Raw genomic sequence first — 25,272 nt, 5'->3', positions numbered from 1 at the left:
GAGCAACTACAAACATAGCCAGAATTATTGAGGAGATTCATCGTTTAATAGGTAATATAGATTATTGTGTGTGTATTAAAGTAGACAGACATCAAGTTATTAAGGCCCACAATCTCGCAACCCAGAAGAGAAAGGGAGACTAATGTTGCTCTTAGTTTGTAATAGCTGTCAAAAAAAAAAAAAAAACGCACTTAACTTCACCACTAAAAGTACAGACACATTGCATAATATATTCAATAATTTCAAACAAGAAATTTTGATTAAAAAATCAGTTTCATAAACAGATAAGTTTTTCAGATAGTAGTCAAAATAAGTCAAATATAAAATAGAATTGACAAACGAGTGGTTTAGATAGGTTTCGAATCGGGTCATTACGGGTCACTCCTACTTCAGGTCTTGGTTTGAATCGGCTCCATTGGGGCGTCGAGATTACCGGTTTAATGGACGATCGAATCGGGTTTGGTTCGAGTCAGGACTTCGGCTCCAAAGCCCCAACACAACACCTAATATTGTAGCAACTTATTAATAATTGATGAAGAGAACATTAATTTGGTGAAGAGAACATGACCTAATATTATAAAACCAGTACATGGAGCAACTAATTAATTAAATATTGATGCACAATATATTTATTTTTTATAATCAAATTTATTAATTGATAAAAAGTTATAATCTACTTAAAGATTTGAATCTAACAAATACATAACAATTGTATCAAATAAAATCTTCATTTCACCATATATATGACCGTTGCTCTCAAACATTATGTAAATTCTCTATTTTATATCGCCGTGATTTACAACCTTTTTCAATGAGGGGGTACGTCTGTAAATCTGTTATAGCCGTGATGAATATGATTTCTATCTGATTCGTTTGATTGTAGTCAAAAAATTGACCTCATTTTCGATCCTCACAAATCTTTACCAAAGAAACAACTTGTACTAAACTAAACACACAAAATTTAGCTAGAATCAAACCCACCATATGGGTACGTACTACACTGAAAATGTGTAGTTTTATTGAAATGAAAACACAAAAAGTAAATCAGAATCGAAGAGAATTTAAAGGGACGGAAATTGCCAAATTTCTGAAGGCTATTTCCAACCTAAAAACCCTAATTGTTGTAAATCTATCATAGAGAGAGAAGGGGAGAAGGGAGAGAAGCATATCAATATAAATAATATAATCATTATGAAGTTAATTTCTTCTTTGCATTGCATTTGCATGCATGAAAATGGAACAAATAAAAAGATCAATTAATATCATGGTATTCACAAATCTCCCTTGAATGCAATCACTCCACACCATCAAGGTCATACATGCAACCTTGTAACCAATACAAAGTTAATTAAATACGCAAAAAAAAAAAAAAAAAACCAATTAATTATACAACATTGGATATATTTACATATATCCATAATTCCATCACAAAATAAAATTAAAATACTAGTCTTCTTTTTTGTTGCTCCATTGACCACAAATCTTTTGTAGTCCTTGTGCCAAAGAGGTTACACAATTATCCTCCACCTCTATCTTCTTCTCCTCCTCTTGCTCCCCCCCTTGATTAGTGGTTTCCACCGTTTTCGCCCGAGTCACCGCCCCGGTCGCGGCATCGACTACTTCATCTTGCACCCCTTGAGCTAGGCTAGACAACGGCACCGGTGGCGCGTTTGATTCGTCAATAACATTGACAGCCTTTTCTAGAGGTTGTAGTTGTGGTGGCTCAGTCTTGTGATCTTTTGATGTTGTTGTTATTGCTTTGTATGCTTGGCTTCCTTCATTGGCAAATTTGTGTAGTTGTTCTTTAACCTCCTCCTTGGTTTTTTTGGCCTTTTCCACGAATTTGTTAAAGAACTCAGCAGGTTTCTTCTCATCTATTACTGCATTATTGTCAAATCACATCTCATAAATACAAATTAAAAAAATATGTATTACTAGTTCCCAGTGATCTTTATGCTTACAATTTGCATGGTACGGAATAATTAAGAAACTTTGATGAGCTTGTGATGTTGGGGGTAATAAGTGGAAAATAACTGGTTATAAATAAACCAACAATACAGGTGAATGAAAACTACTTTGATGAGTACGTCGTATTAAAGTATAGTTATTGGATACAATATAACCGATTTTTTAAATTAATAAACTATTAATTCGCACTGGATAAAAACTACTACATCCATTTCAAAATGATATTTACACTTTCTGTTGTATTTCGTTTAATAATGTTTTTAACACTTTGTTTTATTTTATTTTGGACATAAAAATTTACTAATTTACTCTTCTTACCCCATAATATTAGCAATTTTCACCACTTTCTCTTAATTTATTATATTTTCTTACATCCATCCAATTTTTTTCACATTCATCTCCCTTTATCAATATTTTATTATATTTAACCAATTTTTTCATTTTAGTCTTAATATTTATGCAAATAGTAACTGTAAAAATCTTTATAAAACGAAAGTAATAGTTTATTATAATTACAAGACGATAGTACAATAAACTTACCTGGTGCAGACTCTTTGAATTCTGCCACGGGGTTTGCTTTTGTCCTGCAATTATCACCAAAACTATCCTTAGCTAAACCTAAAGTGTATACTTGAGTAACATGTTCTTAATAAGCTTGTGTAGTTACGCATGTAAGGATAAAAAAAAAAGCATGAACTTGTACGTACATGTAAGCAACTACTACTCGTGCGTAATTTATATTACCTCCGTTTTAAAATAATCTTTATACTTTTTGTTTTAGTTTGTTTCATAATATTCTTTACATACTATTGTATTCTATTTTAGGCATTAATTATCTTACCCCTTTTATACCACTACATTTACAACTTTCAACTCATTTTTTCTTACTTTATTCATTTTTTTTCTTACACCCACCCACATTTTTCTTACAAGTTTATAGGTTGATGCTCTTGTTGGGTTTGAAACCTTTGATTCACCTACCTTATTTACACATTTTTTCTATTTTGTCTTAATATTTATACAAATAATAACCGTAAAAATCATTTTGAAACGGAGGTAGTTCATTTCAAAACTCACATCACCTCTTATTACCCCCTTCGTTTCTAAATACTTGCAACATGACCAAGATTTTTTATTAATATATAAAAATCAAGGTAAATTTGCCAAAAATGACATTTTATAACCCAAATTTTGCGAGAAATTATCTTATATAATTTTTTTTTGTGAAATCACACCTTAATGTAATTTTTTTTTGCGAAAGACAACCCAAGGGAAGTTTTCGGCATTGACTGAGCATTTCCGCCATTGACTTGTACGTGAGCAACACGTGTGGCTTAAGTTTGGCTAAGAACACTTATTTTTCGATTTTCTTTTTCAACTTTAGATTTTAAAGCTTAAAATTTTGGAGGAAAATTGGGTGTAGTTAGCAAAATAAAGCCACACGTGCTTTTCACGTGCAAATCAATAGCCGAAAAAGCTCAGTCAATACCGGAAACTTCCATTTGGTTGTCTTTCGCAAAAAAAAAATTACATTAAGGTGTTTTTTCACAAAAAAATTTACATTAAGGTGTGTTTTCACAAAAAGAATTATATAAGGTCATTTCTCGCAAAATTTGGGTTATAAAAGGTCATTTTTGACAAATTTTATTGTGGAACATTTTGTTGGATTAGTCTTAATATACAATTTTTTTTTCCAAATATAGGAGTATGTTTCAAATATCAGTTTTTTAAGTTTTTATTAATATGTAATTGTATATAATTACGGTCAAATTAATGTCTTATTAAATGTATCAGTTAAACTGTTGCAAGTATTCAGGAACAGAAAGAGTAGATAGACAGTATGGTAAAGATAACTTACATTTGTTGAACCAAGTTTTCTGGATTAACATGACGAACCACTTCTTCAATGACTTTTGGAGCAGCTTCTTCTACATTATGTAGCATAGTTGCCAACGACGTCGTAACAGTCTCTTCTATCATCCCAGAATTATGTTCAGTACTGGTGATACTTGGATCGCTTTCAGCATCGTCATCCGGTATATTTTGCTTATCTACCAACACAAAGCGGTGCAAGATCCATTAGATAATACATTCTCCGATTTTTAATATTCGTAACGTTTGTGATTTTTATACTATTCACGTATTCTACTTTGATATTATTAATTAGTGATTTTTACGTAAGATAAAACATACTCCAGTCATATGGGATCTTGTTAGATTCGTCTAAATATGTATTTTCAAAATATTAACTTTTTATAAATTTTACTTAAAAAAAAATTAAGGATAATAATAATCAAAGTTTTGCATTGACATGCGTGAATGTGACCCACGTTGCAAGTATTAAAAATCGGAGGAAGTATTAAGCATTGTACTCTATCTACAGTTTACACTATCGTTGTAGATTAATGGAGTAATTAAGGATGTATTCTATTCACTTGATTTTCAATTTATTTTTGAACTTTATTAAAAGTTTAAAACATACTGGTATTAGAATTATATATTTTAGTTATAAATTGTACGTATCTAAACGATCAATCATTCTTTAAATTTTATTAGTTTGAAATAAGTGAAATTAAAGTGAACAAAATAAAACCTCTAAAGCCATGTCTGATATTGATTAAATGTTAAATTTAAGGTTTGAGTCCGAGCTTGTCTTCATAAAAACAATGATCAAACAAAATATTTCAAGGCACAAGGTGATCGAGTTCACAACCAACTTGTACCGACATATCTTTGTAATTATAGGTGAAGTTTAGGCTTTATGGTAAATATCGATAAGGGGTCAATAACTCAATACTTATAAGGTTTCAAAAAAAAAAAAACTCAATACTTATAACATTTTTGTTAGAATAATGCCTTGAATCGGTTAAGCCTTTACGGTATCTGTTATTCTGAACTAGGGTTATCTGTTTTGTGCCTATTTTCTAGATTTTTCCGCGTCTGTCGAGAGAGTACTATATAAACTCTCTAGGTCATGACCTAATCGTATTCTATGATCTGTACTCCTCAAGATCAAAACTTTCCTCCCCTTTGTTTGTGGACGTAGCTAACACAATGTTAGTGAACCACGTTAAATCTCTGCGTTTTTAATTTTCGTAATTTAATCTTTCTTTGTATCCGTTATAACACATAAACTAAGTTGATCATTCAAACGAAGGTAATTAAATTAAAAATTAGAATAAAGAAGGCGAAATTTTCAGCGAAGAACAATCAAAATGTTGAAAAGTACGAAGATATTAGAAAGTGATGTTTGAGTACAAACCACGTCTACCAAGTGTAAAATATACTACTCCGTATAGAGTTTATCCGTCTAATTGGTTTTGATTGCCGGTTTACTTAACATACGGGAGTACGGAATTTTTTTTTTGGGTGGAAGACGATAAAAGTGATAAATGGGAAAGGAGATTCGAATCAGTAACCTATTGTGCATAAGTACCTCATTGGTTACTCAAAATACTTAAAGAATGACCTCACTTTGAAGTATATGTCAAGCAAAATTTACCATTTTTTCTTTCTTTTTATACTATTCCCTCCATCCTAAAATTATAGTCTTGTTTTTCAAATCGGGCGTCTCAAAATTATAGTCATGTTTTTAATTTTGGCTATTAAGGTCCTCACTTTCTCATGTACTATATTAATTAAAAATGCAATAAAAACCCTACCCGTGTACTTTCCATGTACTTTATTCCACTTTTCTATCCAACACAATCATCATTTGTACTTTATTCTACTTTTTTTTTTTATAGGATTGTAATTTATTCTACTTTTACATGTACTATATTCTATTTTTCTTAAAATCCGTATTTTTGATCAAACGGGACTATACATATGAGATGAAGGGAGTATTATCCAAACGTTAACGTGCATACTATAAAATATTTAGCTACATTTTTTCTCCTTTTGAACCCCTATTTGAGTTTTTGTTGGAGATGATCTTATAATTTATGAGATGGGAATCCATGACGTTTGATGAAATTAAACAACTAGATTAATAGTCCCATTCGCATACACGTTATAGACTTATAGCCCATTTGTCAATTTTCAATTTTTCATTGCAAGTTAATTAAACTTAGGAAATTATTGAGGATAACGTAGTTAATCGGAAAATAAATGTACCTATCTTCTTGCTGCGGGAGAACATCTTACTGAAAGGATTTGCCTTTTTCTTGGATGACGGGGTACGGGCCGGGCTATTAAGCCCGAAGAACTTGAAGCTACTTGACTTCGCTACGCTTTTGTCATCGTTACCTATTCATTTGTTTCATAGAAAACACAACAATTAATTATTCAACATAACTCACTTTAAATTTCATTGAAATTTTTATTTCCTAGTTCGAATTAACATTAGGAAAGTTAGCAATCGAAAGTAAAATCAATTGTATAAAACAAATGAGACCCGGCCTATCACAAATAACGTTATAAAAAAATAAATACAACGATGTGTGAGATACACGTGCTTTTAATAGATACTCCCTCCGTACCGGAATACTTACACCGCTTTTCTTATAAAGCCGTCCCGAATTACTTGCACCGATTTTAGAAATAGTAAATTTTACTAATATTATATCAACTACTCCCTTCACATGTCACTTTGTGGTCACATGCAGCATCCCCCTACCCCCTTACCTCCTTTTAAAAGGAGCGATTTCCTTCGATATTGTTTAAAGAACGTCAAATTTCCAAAATGCGCCACTTTTTAACTTAATTCCCACCCTACCGTCCACGTCAGCATTAAAACCGGTCTCTTTTTTTTTAACGAAGCGACACTAAACCGTTATCTCAGGTAGCGGTTGACTTAAGTAAACCGCTATCTGAGATAGCGGTTTATAATCACGTAGGTAGTACTATTTATAAATGGTTAAAAAAAAAAACTGCATCAGCTAAGGGTCGAACCCACGACCTTTTGGTTAGGAAATAAACACTCTATCCGCTGAGCTACAGACAACAATGTTGATAAGTTAAATTTAGAAATGTTTATAATTAATATTAATAAATGGTTAAAAAGAAATAAACACATCAGGTAGGATTCGAACCCACGACCTCCTGCGTAGAAACAACACACTCTATCCACTGAGCTACAAACACAATTGATGTCATAAGAGGTTACTTCTAAATTATATTTCTATTTAAACTGTAATTCATGTTAAAAATAATTTACAATTAAGTAAACCGCCATCTGAGATAGCGGTTTTGTTTTAATACAAACCGCTATCTGAGATAGCGGTTTATAGCATTGAACCGCCATCTGAGATGGCGGTTTGCTTTAAAACGAAACCGCTATCTCATATAGCGGTTCAATGCTGAACCGGAAAAAAAAAATTACTTCTCTTTCTCCCTTGCTTACATGGACGGTATGGTGGGAAATAACTTAAAAAGTAACGTATTTAGGGAATTGTTGGATCTTTATGCAATATTGAAGGAAATCGCTCTTTTAAAAGTTTACACATATCCCTATCTATATTAAAAAATACCCCCTATCAACTACCATCTAATTAAATAATATGTCAATTACTTTGTATTAAATTTTGTGTCGGTCAAACCGGTTCAAGTATTCCGGGACGGGGGAATATGAGCTAGAAGCACCGATGTGGGCATTCTAGACATCAAATAATCAAACATGAATCTCCATTTGATGGTTAACTCAGATACTCCCTTTCCTCTGTTCTTTATTGATCTTCATGTTTTGACAGTGTATTATGCATTTGCTAATGCACATTTTTAATATCAATATCTTTAATTTAGTATTAGTAAAAAAAAGACTGTAAAAGATTGATATTTTTAAATCACTCATTGAGACAAAGAAAACAATACTCCACATGATTTCGTTTTTTTTCTTCTGATATTGAGAACAAATTAGTAGATTCTCTCAAATTTGAAATAGTTAGCAAGATTCCAAATAGAAGGAATATTAACAAACATGAAAGGAGTTGATAGCTATTACTTCATCCGTTTCACTAAATGCATCGTATTCTTTCTACATTGTTTACAGGATTTTTTGTTATTTAACACCTTAAAAAAAATTAGTTTTTGTAATTAAACACCTTACTTATTTTTTATTATATTTAAACACCTTAAAAATCTAAAAATTTATAAATCAACACTGCTTAACGATTTTCATAAGAAAAAAACGTTGATTTTTAATCATGCTATAACTTCCAAAGCATAATTTGATGGTAGAAGGAGTTGTTTACCACCATATCATGCCTTGGGAACTTTAGCATAGTTAAAAACTAATGTTTTTTCTAACAAAAATTGTCAAGTGGTGTTGATTTCTAAATTTTTTGTTTTTTAAGGTGTTTAAAAACAATAAAAAATAAGTAAGGTGTTAAATTACAAAAATTAGTTTTTTCAAGGTGTTAAATGACAAAAAGTTAATTGAAATTATACTAATTTTTATATACTAATTTTGACCATCCATATTTTAGTTTCATATTAATTGAAATTATAAAAACCAGATATTTTCAAAAATATATTTTGAAATGAACCTAATAACAACTAGAAGTACAAAACCTGTCTTACATATTTTTTTTTTGGTGTGAATGAGCCACAAAGGCAATATAAATTACAAATGGGAGCGGGGGGATTTGAACCTGAGACCTATTGTACACAGGCCCTCAGTCTTAACCACTAGGCCAAGAAATCATTGGTACCTGTCTTACATATTAGTAATAAATGTAGTAAATGTTAGTAAATGAATAGTATGAAAAGTCAACATATATGACACATCTATTAAGAAACGGATGCCACATACCTGTAGATAAATCCGACATTTTGGCTCGGCTCGGCTCGGCTCGGCTTGGATCGGATGGAGTAATAAGCAAGTGATTAAAACCTTACAGGAAGGCTTGGGTTTTGCAGTTCTGCTACTTCCGAGCAAACACAAATGCAAACAGAAGAGCAGAACAAAAAAACCAGCTTCAAGAAACAAAAACAATGAAAAACCAAAAGAAATAAGCAACAAAGTATGAGGAAGTCCAAATTTAAAATTACTTGCTTAAAAGCCAACTTTGTGTTATTGTGTAATATGATAATGTTTAACTTGTTGAGCACTAACATTTATTTATGTAATTATCAAATTAAATTTTAAAAAAATATTTATATTATGTATTATAAAAACAATTAAAATAAATAAATTATGTTATGAATATTTCTCCTGCCAGATTGGAAGTGGGTCCCACATTTGTGCCAAATGGTGGCTTATGAATTGAGTTTAGAGGTGGTGAAAGCAACAACTTGTAGTTTCGTATACAAGGCGTGATGGCACGGTCCAATACTTTGTTCTACAAGTTAGGGAAATTATTATATTTATATGGTTTTTAATTTTGATGAAATAGACTTGTATAATTAATGTTAGTAGTATATAATTGGGAGCATGATCTATTAAATCTACTTTTGATTGTGAATAAATTGTCATGTACCAACTGTTTTTCTTTGTCTAATTGTCAAATTTATTTTTATATATTTTATTAGGTAAGTAGAAGAGGTCATACTGATTAGAAATTATCACAGGTTAATTAACAAGTTCACCTGATCATACACAAGCTTGTATAAGAGAAGAGATTGACCGCATATAACTCTGATGGGGTTCCATCCTAAAACTAATTGGTGATAGGTGGAGTAGCCCACCAATCTTATATGTTAGTCAATCTCTCTCTATTTCTTCCATGTGAGAATTAGTCCCAAGTCACATGTGGGATAATCTTCTCAACATTAATCAACTCAGCTAAACAGGTCTACGTTTGAGCCACTCACAAGCATTTTGCCACTAATAAAACTCGATCATATGACTTTCGAGTCACAAGTTAATTTCCCACCAACTTGTTTTGGTTGTCTAATTATCAACTATTTTTTGTTATTTTATGTTTGTGGATATGTATAGTACTAGTAGTACTTGATTACTTGGGTTAATTATGTGGCTTAGAGCCCATGATCTTCCATATATATCAATTATCAATTATGTCAAGATGTTAATTAAAGAACTAGGTTTGATCCATAAACTTGGATCAACCTTGTTAATCATTTTTTGAGCTCGTGTCAACTTTTAACAATATTCCTGGGCCTAGTCTCGGCCCATTAGTAATTCGATTCTCCAACTCTTTTATTGATTTGTCTGAATGATCCTTTTGGAAATTAAGTCCCAACCGAGCATGGTTATTGGGAGGATCAGGGCGCGTTTGTAGCGGGTCACTTAACTGAGTTAACGGATAGGGTTAAGAAGGTCAGGGGTTGACCAAGGTCAAAATTACAATTAATGCTAGTCACTAACTTTTTTTTTTCTCGAAATATATAACGCGTCACTGTAGTGTATCGGGAAATTAGAATCCTCTATACTTTTAACTTTTAAAATTGAATCTAAAAGTAGGGGTAAAGGGTCAAGATCGGCCCTTTTAAAATTACCCCGACCCTATTTTCATTGGACTACTCTATTCAATAACCATGCCTATCTCAATCCATACGAAACTGCTTTTATCTCCTCCCTAAACGAATTGTATATTCCAAAATTGTACGCGTAAGCATGATATTATTAGTGTATTACGGAGTAATTTTTTTACCAAAATTAAAATTATGATCGAGTACTACAAAAAAAGAAAGTATTGTTGGGAGAAAATATTAACCACATAGAACACTGATAATTTTTTGACTGATTTCCTTAATGTTTTTCACTTTTTTGATGAATTTTCTTCGAAATTGTTTAAGAAGAGCATTTGAGGTTATAAAATATAGTAGTAATAACATAATCTTGCTTTCTTTTTACTTTTGTACGCATCACTTATGTATAAAACTAGTAATATTACACATATTGAGAAAATTATTTGTCACATGTCTTGTTATAGACAAATTTACCTGAATTAGAGATTGTGATGTTGTATTATCATTTATGCATTGGAATTTCGACACTAATAAGTGACATAGGCCCTGTTCTTTTGGACTTTTTTGCAGTTTCATTAAGTTCAGTTCAGTTCAGCTCTATTGAGTTAAGTTCAGTTCAGCTCAGTTCAGTTCAGTTCAGTTCCATTAAGTTCAGTTCAGTTCAATTCAGCTCCATTAAGTTCAGTTCAGTTCAGTTCAGTTCAGTTCAGTTCAGTTTAGCTTCATTGGTTCAATTCAGTTCAGTTCAAAAGAACGGATTCATCTTTCTTTGTAATTATTTTTATTCTTGATATTGCAATTAAAATTGACATTTATTAGTTATATAAGTATATAATAATTATTATTATCGTTATTATTACTTAAATATTACTATTATTATATTAATATTATATGTAATTATTGTTATTAATAAATAATTATGATTATTGTAGTTATTATTTATTATTATGAGTATTGTTATAAATATTAACATTATTTTTATTATTTATTATTTATTATTTATTACTCCCTCCGTCCCGGAATACTCGACCCGGTTTGACCGGCACAAAGTTTAAGAGACTTGAATTGACTTATTTAATTTAATAGGTAGTAGTTGATAGTGAGGTATTATTTTAATGTAGTTAGTGGGAGGTGGGTTAAGAGGTGGGGTTGGGGAAGAGTAGGGGTTGAATTTTTAATTATTTTTTGTATGGAGTAGGGGGTAGATGGGTTAATAGGGGTGAAGTGAGAAATAATATAATATTGTTAGAATATTTCCATTTTTAGAAACAAGTCAAGTATTAAGGGACGACCCGATAAGGAAAACAAGTCAAGTATTCCGGGACGGAGGGAGTATTTATTATTTACTATTCATTCAGTTCCATTCAGTTCAGCTCCATTAAGTTCAGTTCCGTTCAGTTCAGTTCAGCTCAGCTCCATTAAGTTCAGTTCAGTTCAGTTCAGTTCAGCTCCATTAAGTTCAGTTCAGTTCAGTTCAGTTCAGTTCAGCTCAGTTCAGTTCAGTTCAGCTCCATTAAGTTCAGTTCAGTTCAGCCAAATAAAGTTCAGAAGAACAGGGCCATAATTATTTTATCACCGGAATAACTCTCAATGCTATTCCAGTTCGGACACAAGGAGAAAAGAAACATGATACTTAATCCTATCTTATTAAACTAAATTGATAGTATAGCTAGAAAAACAACTTAACGAGTGGTATCAAAAGTCAAGTCACTAGAGGAAAAAAGCTCAAGTGCGGGCTCATTTTAAGGGGTTAAGTGCGGGCTTTTACATGTGCAGCACATGGCCTCCCCGCACTTGATGTTTTCTCAAGTACTGCCAAAATATTGGCAGCACTTGATACTTCAAGTGCTGCCAATTTACAAAATGAGCCCGCACTTGACAAATTTGGTGCTGCCAATTTTGCAACATGAGCCCGCACTTGACAAAGTTTGTGCTGCCAATTTTGAAAATGATCCCGCACTTGACAAATTTTGTGCTGCCAATTTTGGAAATTAGCCCGCACTTGACATAAAAATGGGCAGCACAAGCATAAAAAAGAGCCACACTTTATATATAAATGAGCCGCACTTGATCCAGAAATTTATTATATAACTGATATCCCTGCTACATATATTATACAATCAGACCACGCCCACTAGTTAACCACCATACATCACATAAAAAAAATATCCAATTATATAGATAATTAAATTGAATTGTACATAATTATGAATATAAAATTGATTACATTACAATCCTATGAAAAACTAGCATCCATAATCTAAGATTCACTACAAGAAAATATCAAAGACGAAATGGTAATGAAGTTTGCCAACTTTTCTCGAAATTCATTTATCTACTCAATGGTAAAAGGCTTCTCCCTTGGATTGTTGAATACCTAAAGAAGATCGACAATCGAGAAAAAAAAATATGTTAGTTATATTATAAATATTGTATGGTACATTAAAATAAGACATAATTTGCTCACAACAATGAAATAATGAACCTTATAATAATAAAAATGTCTTATGTCTCTCCTAACTTTCAACCAATGAACCTAAATAAGTATTTTAAACCTTTTGGATGTTTAATATACTTAGTTTTATGTTTCAAACACTCATTCTCACCTACTTTGTTTATGTTACGCACATTTAAGGCTCGTTTGTTCATTATTGTTCAAATTTTGACTAAAATGGCTTATTTCGCTCCTAACTTTGAACTAATGAACTTAAATAAGTATTTGAAAGCATTTACATTTCATTAGACTTAGTATAATATTTCATAGACTTATTCTCACCTACTTTGTGTTAGGTTATGATACATATAAATGAATATAAATCATGCGCAAAAACCATAAAAGTCAGGATTCCAAATTAATTGCCACATAACAATTAGAATAATTTAGGGATGCATACTCTTTGTAGTGTGCCCTCCCTTGATGCACCCGAACCGAACAAGAACAAGTCTTTAGGACTCCAAGTGTCGTCCCTCCGTAGAAAGTCCACAGCACGTCCGGATCCGCCATAGGTTTGACTAACTAGAATCGCCCCAAAGGTACTATGATTTTCGGCTATTATGAGGCAAATAGATGACTGAATTTTATGCCTAAAATTCTCTTAAATACTTAGAAGACTCGTTATAAATTGTGAGCCTTAATCACCTATTTATAGGGTATGGAAAAGGTATTGGAATCCTACTAGGAAACGAATTAATTAACATGAATTTAATTTAAACTCTATTAATTAATTTATCTAGTAGAAATAGGAATTTAATCTTTAAACAAATCCTACACTTAGGTTTCGTACGCAAGCACAAACACACACACGAGCATGACCCGCATGCGCGCAGGCCATGCCCGCGCAAAAAGCCCATGAAGCTGCCGCAGCCTAGGCGCGCGCTGGGCCTGCCTTGCGCTGGGCCTGGCGTGGCCTTGGGCTGTTTGTGAGGCGCGCCACGCTTGCTGGACGTGGGCCTGGCTTCGCGCTGGGCCTTCGTCTAGCAAGCTCGTCCGATGCTAATTCGTACGACGCGCTTCCGATTAATTTCCCGATTCTGAAATTCATTTCCGATACGAACAATATTTAACATTTCCGATTCCGGAATTTAATTTCCGTTTCGAACGAATATTTAATATTTCCGTTTCCGGAATTATTTTCCGATTCCGATAATATTTTCGATTCCGACAATATTTCCGTTTCCGGCAATATTTCAGATTCCGGCAATATTTTCATTTCCGATAATATTTTTCGATACGTACCATGTTTCCGTTTCCGGCAACATCTACGACTTGGATAATATTTATATTTCCGATACGATCCATATTTCCGTTTCCGGCAATATCATCGTTTCCGGAGTATTCATTTATTTGCCTTTGACGATCTCAGCTCCCACTGAAACCAAGATCCGTCGATTCCGAATATTCATAGATGGAGTATTTAATGCCATTAAATACTTGATCCGTTTAAGTACTATTTGTGTGACCCTACGGGTTCAGTCAAGAGTAAGCTGTGGATTAATATCATTAATCCACTTGAACTGAAGTGGCCTCTAGCTAGGCATGCAGTTCACTTGATCTCACTGAATTATTAACTTGTATAATTAATACTGAACCGCATTTATTAGACTTACTATTAAATGCATACTTGGACCAAGGGTATTATTTCCTTCAGTCTCCCACTTTTCCTTAGGGACAAGTGTGCAATTCCTAATTCCTTTGTCACTCGATGCTTGCTCTTGAACATAAGGTAAGAGTTGTCATCCTTATTATGTCCAGAGGTGTTTCTCGGTTTCAGAGTTCAACTGATCAAATAAACAGATAATCATTGCCTATGATTCATCTGAGCACGACCATGCATTTTACAGTTTCTAGCTCTCCGAGTGGACTTGTACAACTTTCAGCATCTTATCCCAATTTATGGGAGGACAATCCCAATCTTGCGATCTTGAGATTAGACTTCGTTTGATAGGTGATTACCCGAGCGTTGCCTTTATAGCCTCCTTTTACGGTGCGACGGTTGACAACGTCAAAGTAAGCAGTTCTCAAACAAGTAATCTCAAATCACTCAGGTATTGAGGATTAGTGTCTAATAATTTTAATGAAATTTACTTATGACAGATTTTCATCTCTTACAATAAAGTTTCATAGGTCTGTCCGATACTAGTCTTCCCAAAATAAGTATCTATGCAAATGATTGGGACATTGCCATGTCCACATAGTTCAAGAAACAGAACTACTAGTCATCTTGCATTCCACTCGTCTAGCATTTTCTCTGCGTCCATCTTTATAGAAAACTGCGACCAGGGACCATTTTCAACTTCTGACATTCAAGTTCACTTGATAGACATTTCTTAGTCACAGGACTGGTCCTGACAGTCTATCTTGAATATATCGTCAAATTGAAGGGACTCATCATTTAATACTAAACCAAGATTAAATGGAATATGAAAATACATTTCATATATGATAAATGTTCAACCCCATTATTTTACAACCATGGGTCTTTAACCCATCTTTAAAACAATTCATGGAATTCAAAGCTATGCTTGATTTCCAGTGCCACAATGTGAGTGTTGTAGCTCACTTGTTGCATACGTTTAGTTATCATGCTTTGCCAATCTTAATATCCTTTTCATCGAATGTTCTTCGAGATAGATGATAAGATATTTTGAGTTTGTTTATTTTGTGATCTAGTCTTTCTTTCTACAATAGTGGTTCTACGCATTTTGCAATGAAGAACCATTAAGCTAGCAGACAAGTGATCCACCCAAGTTCAGAGAAGAGCTCCTTTACATAAACAACCATGTTTTATTGCTTCTTAGGCAATAAGTACTTTTACTTCAACTATGTAGGTTGCTAGTGATGCTTGTTTGGATGTACTTATCCAAGCAGTTCATAGATATGTGGAAGACTTTCCATTTGTACCTTAGAACATAGAAATTAATATTTAATTTCCCACGCAACAACTCATGATCTTTAATCCATGTTGCCATTTCAAAACACGATGCATATAGCTCGTTCTTGCCAATTGTTAACTCCAAAGGGATCTTGCTTGATCCTTTGCCAGTTTTTATGCATGTAGCATCAATATTTAGCATATCTTTATTTCCTTGAATCAAGAACTATTCCTATGTACCTTTTCAAGTACCATAAGTTTTTCTTGATCTCAATCTAGTTGATCTTCACTTAGATCAATAGAGATTGGTATATGTTCATCATGCCTAAAGTCATACGATACGTTTTTGGCGATCCTCATATTATATCATACATGATAAATTCTTTTGCAGAATAATTCCCAATTGAATTCTATTCATGTAACTTTAGCTCATTCAATTTCAGTAGACACTGAATCTAGCTAAATTCTTTGACCTATGATATAGGTTAAGAATTTGATGTTTAAATTAGTAAATTCTTATACAGAGTTCAAACATTCTTTACTTAGATTTATTCATATGGGTCGAATATCTCCAATGGAGTCTTTCGTGTTTGATTTAGTAAATTGCCATTACTTAATCCAAAACAATATTCTAAGATCTTTGTAAATAGATCTTAATACCCAGTATGCACTAAGTTTCGCCTTGGTCCGTCATTGATAAATAATTTTCAAATCTAAGTCATTAGCATTTGAATGTTATTTCACAATAGAGAGATATGTGTGTGATACACATAGGACCTATTAAGTTTTACGTACTTCCACTAAACTTCTTATATATCTATAAGAATCATGTACATTTTATGAAACTAAAATACTTATTAACTTCACTAAAATATGGTTTAATTCCCAATTGCTTGCTTAAATCTGTACTTAGATTTCATAAGCTAGCTTTCCTTTTCAAGCATTTATTTGGATCCACAAATCCTATGACATACCATGTACATATTTTCTTCCAACATTTGATTGAGGAAGATGTTTTGTCATCCAATTGCCATATGTACCAATATGCAATTATTGCTTGATTTATAGACTTGAGCATTATGATTTTGCATGAGGTTTCAACACAATCCACACCGTGAATTTGCTTGTAACCTTTAGCAACTAATCTAGCTTTGTGTGTGAACACAATTACATGTTTGATGGTTTTTATCCTTAAAACAAACTTGCAACCAATAGGTGTGAAAATATTCTTGCAAATCAACAAAATGTCAATTTTGTCATCAAAACATTGAGTATGTTTTATGGCCTTTAACCAATTAAACATTAAGTCTATATATGGCCTCTAACCATTTTAGGGAATCTAGGTTTTGTCATAGCTTTCTTACGAGTCACAAACTCATTAATCTACATGATAATAGTTTGACTGCAAGTTGTAGGTTTCTTTACTATCTAATAGAAGAATCGCATAGCTTCAGTGACCTGAACTCCATGTTTCTTCACTATCTAATAGAAGAATCTCATAGTTTCAGTGACTTGAACTCTATGCCTACTTGGGCATAGAACATCAAACAAATAGAATATCAACAGACACTTTGAATGTCCTTTGAATATACTGTTCTCCTTGAAGCACTTGTAAAGTCTTCTAAGAGATGTCTATTCTTTAAAGCCACCTCTAAAGTCCTTAAAGAATAAGTGTTCGGATTTTCTGAAGAACTTCGAAAAGCCTTCGGAATGTCCGTTTATGTTTGTTGTTCGCCTCGAAGACTTTCGAGGTCTATTTTCTCCCACTTGTCATTTTGGAAACGAATCTCCAAAAGGACATTATTTCGAGCAAACAAACATTATGTTCTCAAAAGTTCGTGGTAGAAACAATACCCTTGTGTCTCATTTGAATAAATTACAATGAAACATATATTTAATCTTGGGCCTTAGTTTGTTGAATAACAAACACTAAGCTCCCACTGAGTTTAGGAACTCTTTAGATATATATTATGAAAAGATATTCTGAAATTACTTTTCAATAGCTTTGACGAATTTGGTTTAGTTTGGTGGTAGTTGAGCATTTTGTTTAGAAATTATAGGAAAAATCTTTATGATTCATCATTGATCGAATCAAGTACTAATTGACTTCAATCATTCCAACGTAGATATGCCATATCTTATGGAGCTAGATCGTGAAATTACAACACACAATTATTGATGATCATTCTTGACTTAAGTAATCATCAACATGATCTAACCTAGATCTTTATGATTTCTTGCCAAGTGGGTTTTATACTTCTGAATCTTTGAACTAGCCAAACAGATTCAAATTTATATAACATTTGAGTAAATAAACCTATATTCACTCAAGTCCATGTGAAATAATAAAGTCATAAAATATTTCTTTAGTTTTGAATTCTATTGTCTAGGCGTTCTAACAATAGTTCATATTCTTTGTTACTTTCAACAAGTAAGACTAGCTTGTCTTGAATTGATCTAGAAATCAATCAACTTTCAAAAGTCCATCAAAATAGAGTTTATGGATGTTAACTTGTTGATATGGTCTGAGCAACAATGCCAAAGATTAGTGGAACTCAAATCAAGGGGTTGATTTGAACCTAGTAAAGTTCTTATTGTTAAAGAGTTGTCTGTTTTAATCAAGCATATTGACTCAACCCGTAAATGACCATTTCATTCAAATAAACAAACAAAAAAACATAGTTTTTGTTTTTATTGAATGTGAGTCTTTCTGTGTTTAAAATCAGAAAGTTAGGTATGCTGATTATGGAACGAAATAGCCATTAAGTTCCAGCCTTTGAAAGGACTTAAAACAAACTAGATGACCCTACAACTAATGTAGCATTGCCATGCTTCATTTCCCACTTGTAGGTCATTAGTGTAGCCTATCTTCCATTGTTTGAGTTATTACCGAAGTAAGAACCTCAAGAGGTATATGATACCAAGGAAGTTTGATTGCTAGGTCACTTTTCTTTAAACATAAACTTTTAGGTAGAAACAGAATTGTAGATTCCTTTCACTTGTTCCTTGTTTTTCCTATTTCTTGTACCCTTTCTTATAGTCTTAAGAGTTGAATTCTTTAGTGTTGACTTTTATATATACTTTGTTTAGACATGTCCAATGGTACTCTAACAAAGTTCTTACCATTTATGTTGAATATTATGTTTCAACTAGATGATCTTACCAGAAGCTTCTAAAGTTCTCTAAGCATCGATCTATTCGAATGTCTAGGGACTAGACTCATTCGTGAATTAAATGGAAAAAGATATTAGGTTGTTAACCATTGGTAAAGCTGAACGTTTAAACTCAATGCTTTATGATCTCAAAACTACATTGTATTTTAAATTCACAAGCACCAATAGATTTGCCGTTCGACTTTGATACTCGAAACAACCATAAAAGTCTCTATAAGAAACACACGTTTTAAATTGCTCACTTTCTCTCATTTCCGTGAATCGTTCTTGGATTCACTATCAATCGAGGAAATTTACTGTTACGTTTCTAAAAGGATTTTACTACAGTGCAAGATATATAATTATTAACAATAATTAAAACATACATTGAAGCATGCAAAGTCTAAACGTTTATCATGAGTAATAACTTGAAAATTAAAGCAATCATGCAATTTAAACAAGTCATTAGCATTTTATTCGAGTTTATTGTTCCGGCAGGTGTGAATAAAATGAATCCAAGATCCTAAAATCATCGAAGAATTAAGCACATTATGTATTTAGACTCAATTCTAAAATATTTTAGGTAAGCAAAGCCTTTGCTAATAGTCTAGAAACTACTCTTGGTTAATAGATACGTCTAAGAACTTATTAGGTAAACCTATCGATTTTGCCACGACATAAAAGGACTCCTTACTTATATCGTTGAGTTTCACCCAAACTAACATGTACTCACAATTATTTGTGTATCTTACCCCTTTAGAATCAATAAGTAACACCTCGCTATGGCGGAAAACTATTACTAAGATTGATGTAAAGGTTATCCAAGTAAGTGTTATTTTGGCATGGCACCTTTTAACTCAATTTTAAAGTTTGGAACTTAAGGCTCTTACTATGTTGGTTAGATTTTAAGTGAACTAAAATCCTTAATCATGCAACATAATCAAGCCATAATCTCATGCATAATTAAGACATATTTAAAGCAATAAATAACTTAAAACATGCATAAGATATAAATGTGATCTAGTATGGCCCGACTTCATCTTGAAGCTTCAACTTCAAAGTCCGTCTTGAAAATGGATTGGAAACTCCGTCTTGAATTTCACCATGGGAGGCGCCATTTTCTTCAAATCGGATCAACTATAATTTAAACTAATTACAGCTATTTGATGGTACGCAGACCATATTTAAATTGAAAACACTTTGGTGCATCAGACCAATATTACATTCAAATTAATGGTACGCAGACCATATGTACTATCCTATTTGGGCCATACTAGTCACTTTCAATAACCTTTAAAATAGTACATATACAATATATACCATTCACCCATTCATTATCATGAATGGCCCACATAGCTGGTTAGTAGAACATATCATGCATCATATAAACATTTGCAGCAATTAATCAAGGCTTCCAATAATCTACCAATTATTCAGTCCTTATTAATTCTAATCAAGTTGTTTTAATCTTAAAGGAATGTAGACCTAATCAAGAGTTTATGACTAAAAGGCTCCCACTTAAACCAATAAATTTACATGCTTTACTAATTTTAAACATAAAATTGTATTTCCTAGTCTAACCGGAAACATACAAATTTAATTAAAATTTAAAGCTCATATAAATTTATAATTGAATCCTTTAATTTATTTTCAGTTGAATTAATAAATGAATTTAAATTTATTCAAGATTTTATTTTAGTAAAATAATTAGTATAAATTAGAATTTATAATAATTAGATTATTCAAAATTAAATTCCGAGAAAACAATTTAAATTACGAATTTTAAAGTTAATTAAAATCGTTTCCGAACTGAAAATTCAAAATTAAATTCAAAACGCATCAATCGTAACACGAAGAGGCACTTGGGCTTGCGCCCAACCCCCATCGAGTCATGAGGCAGCTGCGCCCCATCGACTGATTGCTCGGCATGCACGAGCAGGCCACACGCATCGCAGCCATGCCAGGCCACGCTGCGCGCAGCCCGCATTGCTCAACGCTGCTGGTCTGCTCGCTGGGCGAGGCAGCGCGCGCTGTGGCGCAGCTCGCTTGCTGCCCACACGCGACTGCTCGCCTGGCACCCGTATTGCCCATCGCCCCATCGCCCATCGAGCCACACACGCCCAATCCCTTGCTTCGCGCGCGCGCCTCTTGCTTGTTGCTCGTTGCATTCGTACCGCATGGGCGACGAGCTCCTTTGCTCGCCGTCGCATGCCCGCACTATACAACACCCCTTAAGAGTAACACGTAGCGTCCTTTGCTTTGTGCGTGCAACAATTATGAGCGAATTTCATAAAAATTAAAACTTTTTAATTCAAATTTATTGACAAATTAATAAAACATATTAATTTCATAAATTTAGGGCGAAAAATCGAAAATTTATTAATCAATTAATTTCCGATTATCATGGATTCAAGTATAGGTCATAAAAATTTAAAATTTATCATAAATTAACAAGTTTTACGGTGGTTTTTAATTATAGATACCTAATTAAATCGACAATTAATTATGAAAATCAAATCAATTCTAAATTATTCGAATTTCAAAAAATTAATTACAGTTACAAATTAGGGTTGTATAATTAACAAGCTTAGGCATTCAAGTTTGTTAAACATATACCGCAGGTCAATCAAAAATTCAAGATTTAACAACAAGAAGCGCAAATATTTATTTTAACATCTTAAAATTACAAACTTTTGCCTTCGAAAAACTAAAACCTCCGAAAAGTCATAGTTAGGCTTCGAATTTGGGAATTCTGGGTTCGGCCGAAAAATAAATTAAATAATCCTAGTAGGATACGATTTAATTAAACTTAGAATCCTACAAGGACTCTAATTAATTAAATAATCCTAATAGGAATAGGAGTTTAATCATACACCAAATCCTAATAGATTTAGGAATTGTGCATGGACACAAACACACACGCACGGAGCCACGAGGGCGCCCGCACGCGTGCGCTCGTCCCACGCAGCCCGCGCTGGGCAGCCTTGCCTTGGCGCGCTGGGCCTGCCTTGCGGTGGGCCTGGCGCTGCCTTGGGCTGGGCGTTGGCGCGCGTCCTTGCTTGCTGGGCGATGGCCTGGCTTCGTGCTGGGCCTTCGTCCGGCAGGCCTCGTCCGATGCTTATTCGTACGATACGCTTCCGATTAAATTCCCGGTTCCGGAATTCATTTCCGATATGAACAATATTTAATATTTCCGATTCCGGAATTAATTTCCGTTTCGAACAAATATTTAATATTTCCATTTCCGGAATTATTTTCCGATTCCGATAATATTTTCGATTCTGACAATATTTTCGTTTCCGGCAATATTTCCATTTCCGATAATATTTTTCGATACGTACCATGTTTCCGTTTACGGCAACATCTACGAATTGGATAATATTTATTTTTCCGATATGATCCATATTTCCGTTTCCGGCAATATCATCGTTTCCGGAGTATTCACTTGCTTGCTTGTGACGATCTTAGCTCCCACTGAAACCAAGATCCTTCGATTCCGAATATCCATAGATAGAGTATTTAATGCCATTAAATACTTGATCCGTTTACGTACTACTTGTGTGACCCTACGGGTTCAGTCAAGAGTAAGCTGTGGATTAATATCATTAATTCCACTTGAACTGAAGCGGCCTCTAGCTAGGCATTCAGCTCACTCGATCTCACTGAATTATTAACTTGTTAATTAATACTGAACCGCATTTATTAGAATTAACATTGAATGCATACTTGGACCAAGGGAATTATTTCCTTCAGTCTCCCACTTGTCCTTAGGGACAAGTGTGCATTTCCTAATTCCCTTGTCGCTCGATGCTTGCTCTTGAACATAAGGTAAGAGTTGTCATCCTTATTATGTCCAGAGGTGTTTCTCGGTTTCAGAGTTCAACTGATCCAATAAGCAGATAATCATAGCCTATGATTCATCTGAGCACGGCCATGCATTTCACAGTTTCTAGCTCTCCGAGTGGCCTTGTACAACTTTTAAGCATCTCATCCCGATTTATGGGAGGACAATCCCAATCTTGCGATCTTGAGATTAGACTTCGTTTGATAGGTGATTACCTGAGCGTTGCCTTTATAGCCTCATTTTACGGTGCGACGGTTGGTCAACGTCAAAGCAACCAGTTCTCAAACAAGTAATCTCAAATCACTCGGGTATTGAGGATTTAGTGTCTAATAATTTTAATGAAATTTACTTATGACAGATTTTCATCTCTTACAGTAAAGTTTCATAGGTCTGTCCGATACTAGTCTTCCCAAAGTAAGTATCTATGCAAATGATTATGACATTGCCATGTCCACATAGTTCAAGAAACAGAACTACTAGTCATCTTGCATTCTAGTCGTCTAACGTTTTCTATGCGTCCAATTTTATAGAAAACTCCGACCAGGGACCATTTTCAATTTTTGACATTCAAGTTCACTTGATAGACATTTCTTAGTCACAGGACTGGTCCTGACAGTCTATCTTGAATATATCGTCAAATTGAAGGGACTCTTCATTTAATAAACCACAAATTAAATGGAAAAATGAATTCTATTCATTTATTGTGAATGATTAACCAATAATGTTTTACAAAGATTTAAACTCTAAAACTTTAAAACATTAAATAAGGACATCAAAGCCATTCTCCAATATGCTTGATTCCCATAGCTGTAGTGTGCGAGTTGTGCTTCGCCTGCGGCAGAGGTTTAGTCAATGGATCTGATATGTTGTCATCAGTTCCAATCTTGCTTATCTCGACTTCTTTTCTTTCAACGAACTCTCGTAGAAGGTGAAATCTATGAAGTACATGCTTGACTCTTTGGTGGTGTCTAGGCTCCTTTGCCTGTGAGATAGCTCCGTTGTTATCATAATACAGGGCTATTGGTCCTTTAATGGAGGGGACTACACCTAGTTCACCTATGAACTTCCTTAGCCATATAGCTTCCTTTGCTGCTTCATGTGCAACAATGTACTCCGCTTCAGTTGTAGAATCCACAATGGTGCTTTGCTTAGCACTTCTCCAGCTTACTGCACCTCCGTTGAGGCAGAAGACAAACCCAGACTGTGATATGAAATCATCTTTGTCGGTTTGGAAACTTACGTCCGTATAGCCTTTAACAATTAATTCATCATCTCCACCATAGACCAGGAAGTCATCTTTGTGCCTTTTCAGGTACTTCAGAATATTCTTGGCAGCAGTCCAATGTGCCTCTCCTGGGTCTGACTGGTATCTGCTCGTAGCACTGAGTGCGTACGCAACATCCGGGCGTGTACATATCATAGCATACATTATTGAACCAATCAATGATGCATATGGAATCCCATTCATTCGTCTACGCTCATCAAGTGTTTTTGGGCACTAAGTCTTGCTTAGAGTTATTCCATGAGACATGGGTAGGTAACCTCGCTTGGAGTCTGCCATCTTGAACCTATCAAGCACCTTATTGATATAAGTGCTTTGACTAAGTCCAATCATCTTTTTAGATCTATCTCTGTAAATCTTGATGCCCAATATGTACTGTGCTTCTCCTAGATCCTTCATCGAAAAACATTTCCCAAGCCAAATCTTGACAGAGTTCAACATAGGAATGTCATTTCCGATAAGTAATATGTCGTCGACATATAATACTAGGAAAGCAATTTTGCTCCCACTGACCTTCTTGTATACACAAGATTCGTCTGTGTTCTTGATGAAACCAAAGTCACTGACTGCTTCATCAAAACGTATATTCCAGCTCCTGGATGCCTGCTTCAATCCGTAGATTGATTTCTTTAGCTTGCATACCTTTTTAGCATTCTTTGGATCCTCAAAACCTTCAGGCTGTGTCATGAACACAGTTTCTGTTAAAACGCCGTTTAAGAAAGCGGTTTTGACATCCATCTGCCATATTTCGTAATCGTAATATGCAGCGATTGCTAACATTATTCGAAAGACTTTAGCATTGCCACTGGTGAAAAGGTTTCATCGTAATCCACACCGTGGACTTGCCTGTAACCTTTTGTAACCAATCTAGCTTTGAAAACTTCAAGTTTTCCATCCTTGTCCTTTTTCAGTTTGAAAACCCATTTGCTTCCAATGGCTTGGTAGCCATCTGGCAAATCGACCAAATCCCATACTTGGTTTTCAGACATGGAGTCTAATTCAGATTGCATGGCTTCTTGCCATTGCTTGGAGTTAGGGCTCGTCATAGCTTGTTTGTAAGTCGCAGGTTCATCACTTTCAAGTAATAGAACGTCATAGCTCTCGTTCGTCAAAATACCTAAGTACCTTTCCGGTTGAGATCTATATCTTTGCGATCTACGCGGGGTAACATTTCTAGATTGACCATGATTCTCACCAGATTCTTCTAAAGATCTATGAGTTTCATCCTGAATGTCATCTTGAGCATTCTCTAGAGTTTGTTGTTCGACTCGAATTTCTTCGAGG

General features: G+C 33.9%; 1 protein-coding gene across 1 annotated transcript; it reads right to left on the bottom strand.

Annotated features, from left to right (window-relative positions):
* Positions 1-1,234: 1,234 nt before the first annotated feature.
* Positions 1,235-8,984, bottom strand: LOC110797727 (uncharacterized). Its single transcript, XM_022002841.2, has 5 exons — positions 8,720-8,984; positions 6,085-6,216; positions 3,827-4,019; positions 2,509-2,552; positions 1,235-1,880 (listed from the first exon to the last, which is right to left on the bottom strand). The coding sequence occupies exons 1-5, from the start codon at positions 8,736-8,738 to the stop codon at positions 1,447-1,449; spliced, it is 822 nt and encodes a 273-aa protein (XP_021858533.1). The 5' UTR covers positions 8,739-8,984; the 3' UTR covers positions 1,235-1,446.
* Positions 8,985-25,272: the final 16,288 nt, after the last annotated feature.

The sequence above is a fragment of the Spinacia oleracea genome, chromosome 2 (assembly GCF_020520425.1).
Source record: "Spinacia oleracea cultivar Varoflay chromosome 2, BTI_SOV_V1, whole genome shotgun sequence".
Classification (NCBI taxonomy): Eukaryota; Viridiplantae; Streptophyta; class Magnoliopsida; order Caryophyllales; family Amaranthaceae; genus Spinacia; species Spinacia oleracea.
The sequence above is the reverse complement of the archived record's forward strand: the minus strand, read 5'-3'. Positions and strand labels throughout refer to the sequence as shown.

Coding starts and splice junctions, on each gene's coding strand:
- LOC110797727 (XM_022002841.2), bottom strand. Junction 4,020..6,084: donor CTCCCGCAGCAAGAAGATAG/GTACATTTATTT, acceptor TTGTGTTGGTAG/ATAAGCAAAATATACCGGAT. Junction 1,881..2,508: donor ATTCAAAGAGTCTGCACCAG/GTAAGTTTATTG, acceptor ACAATAATGCAG/TAATAGATGAGAAGAAACCT.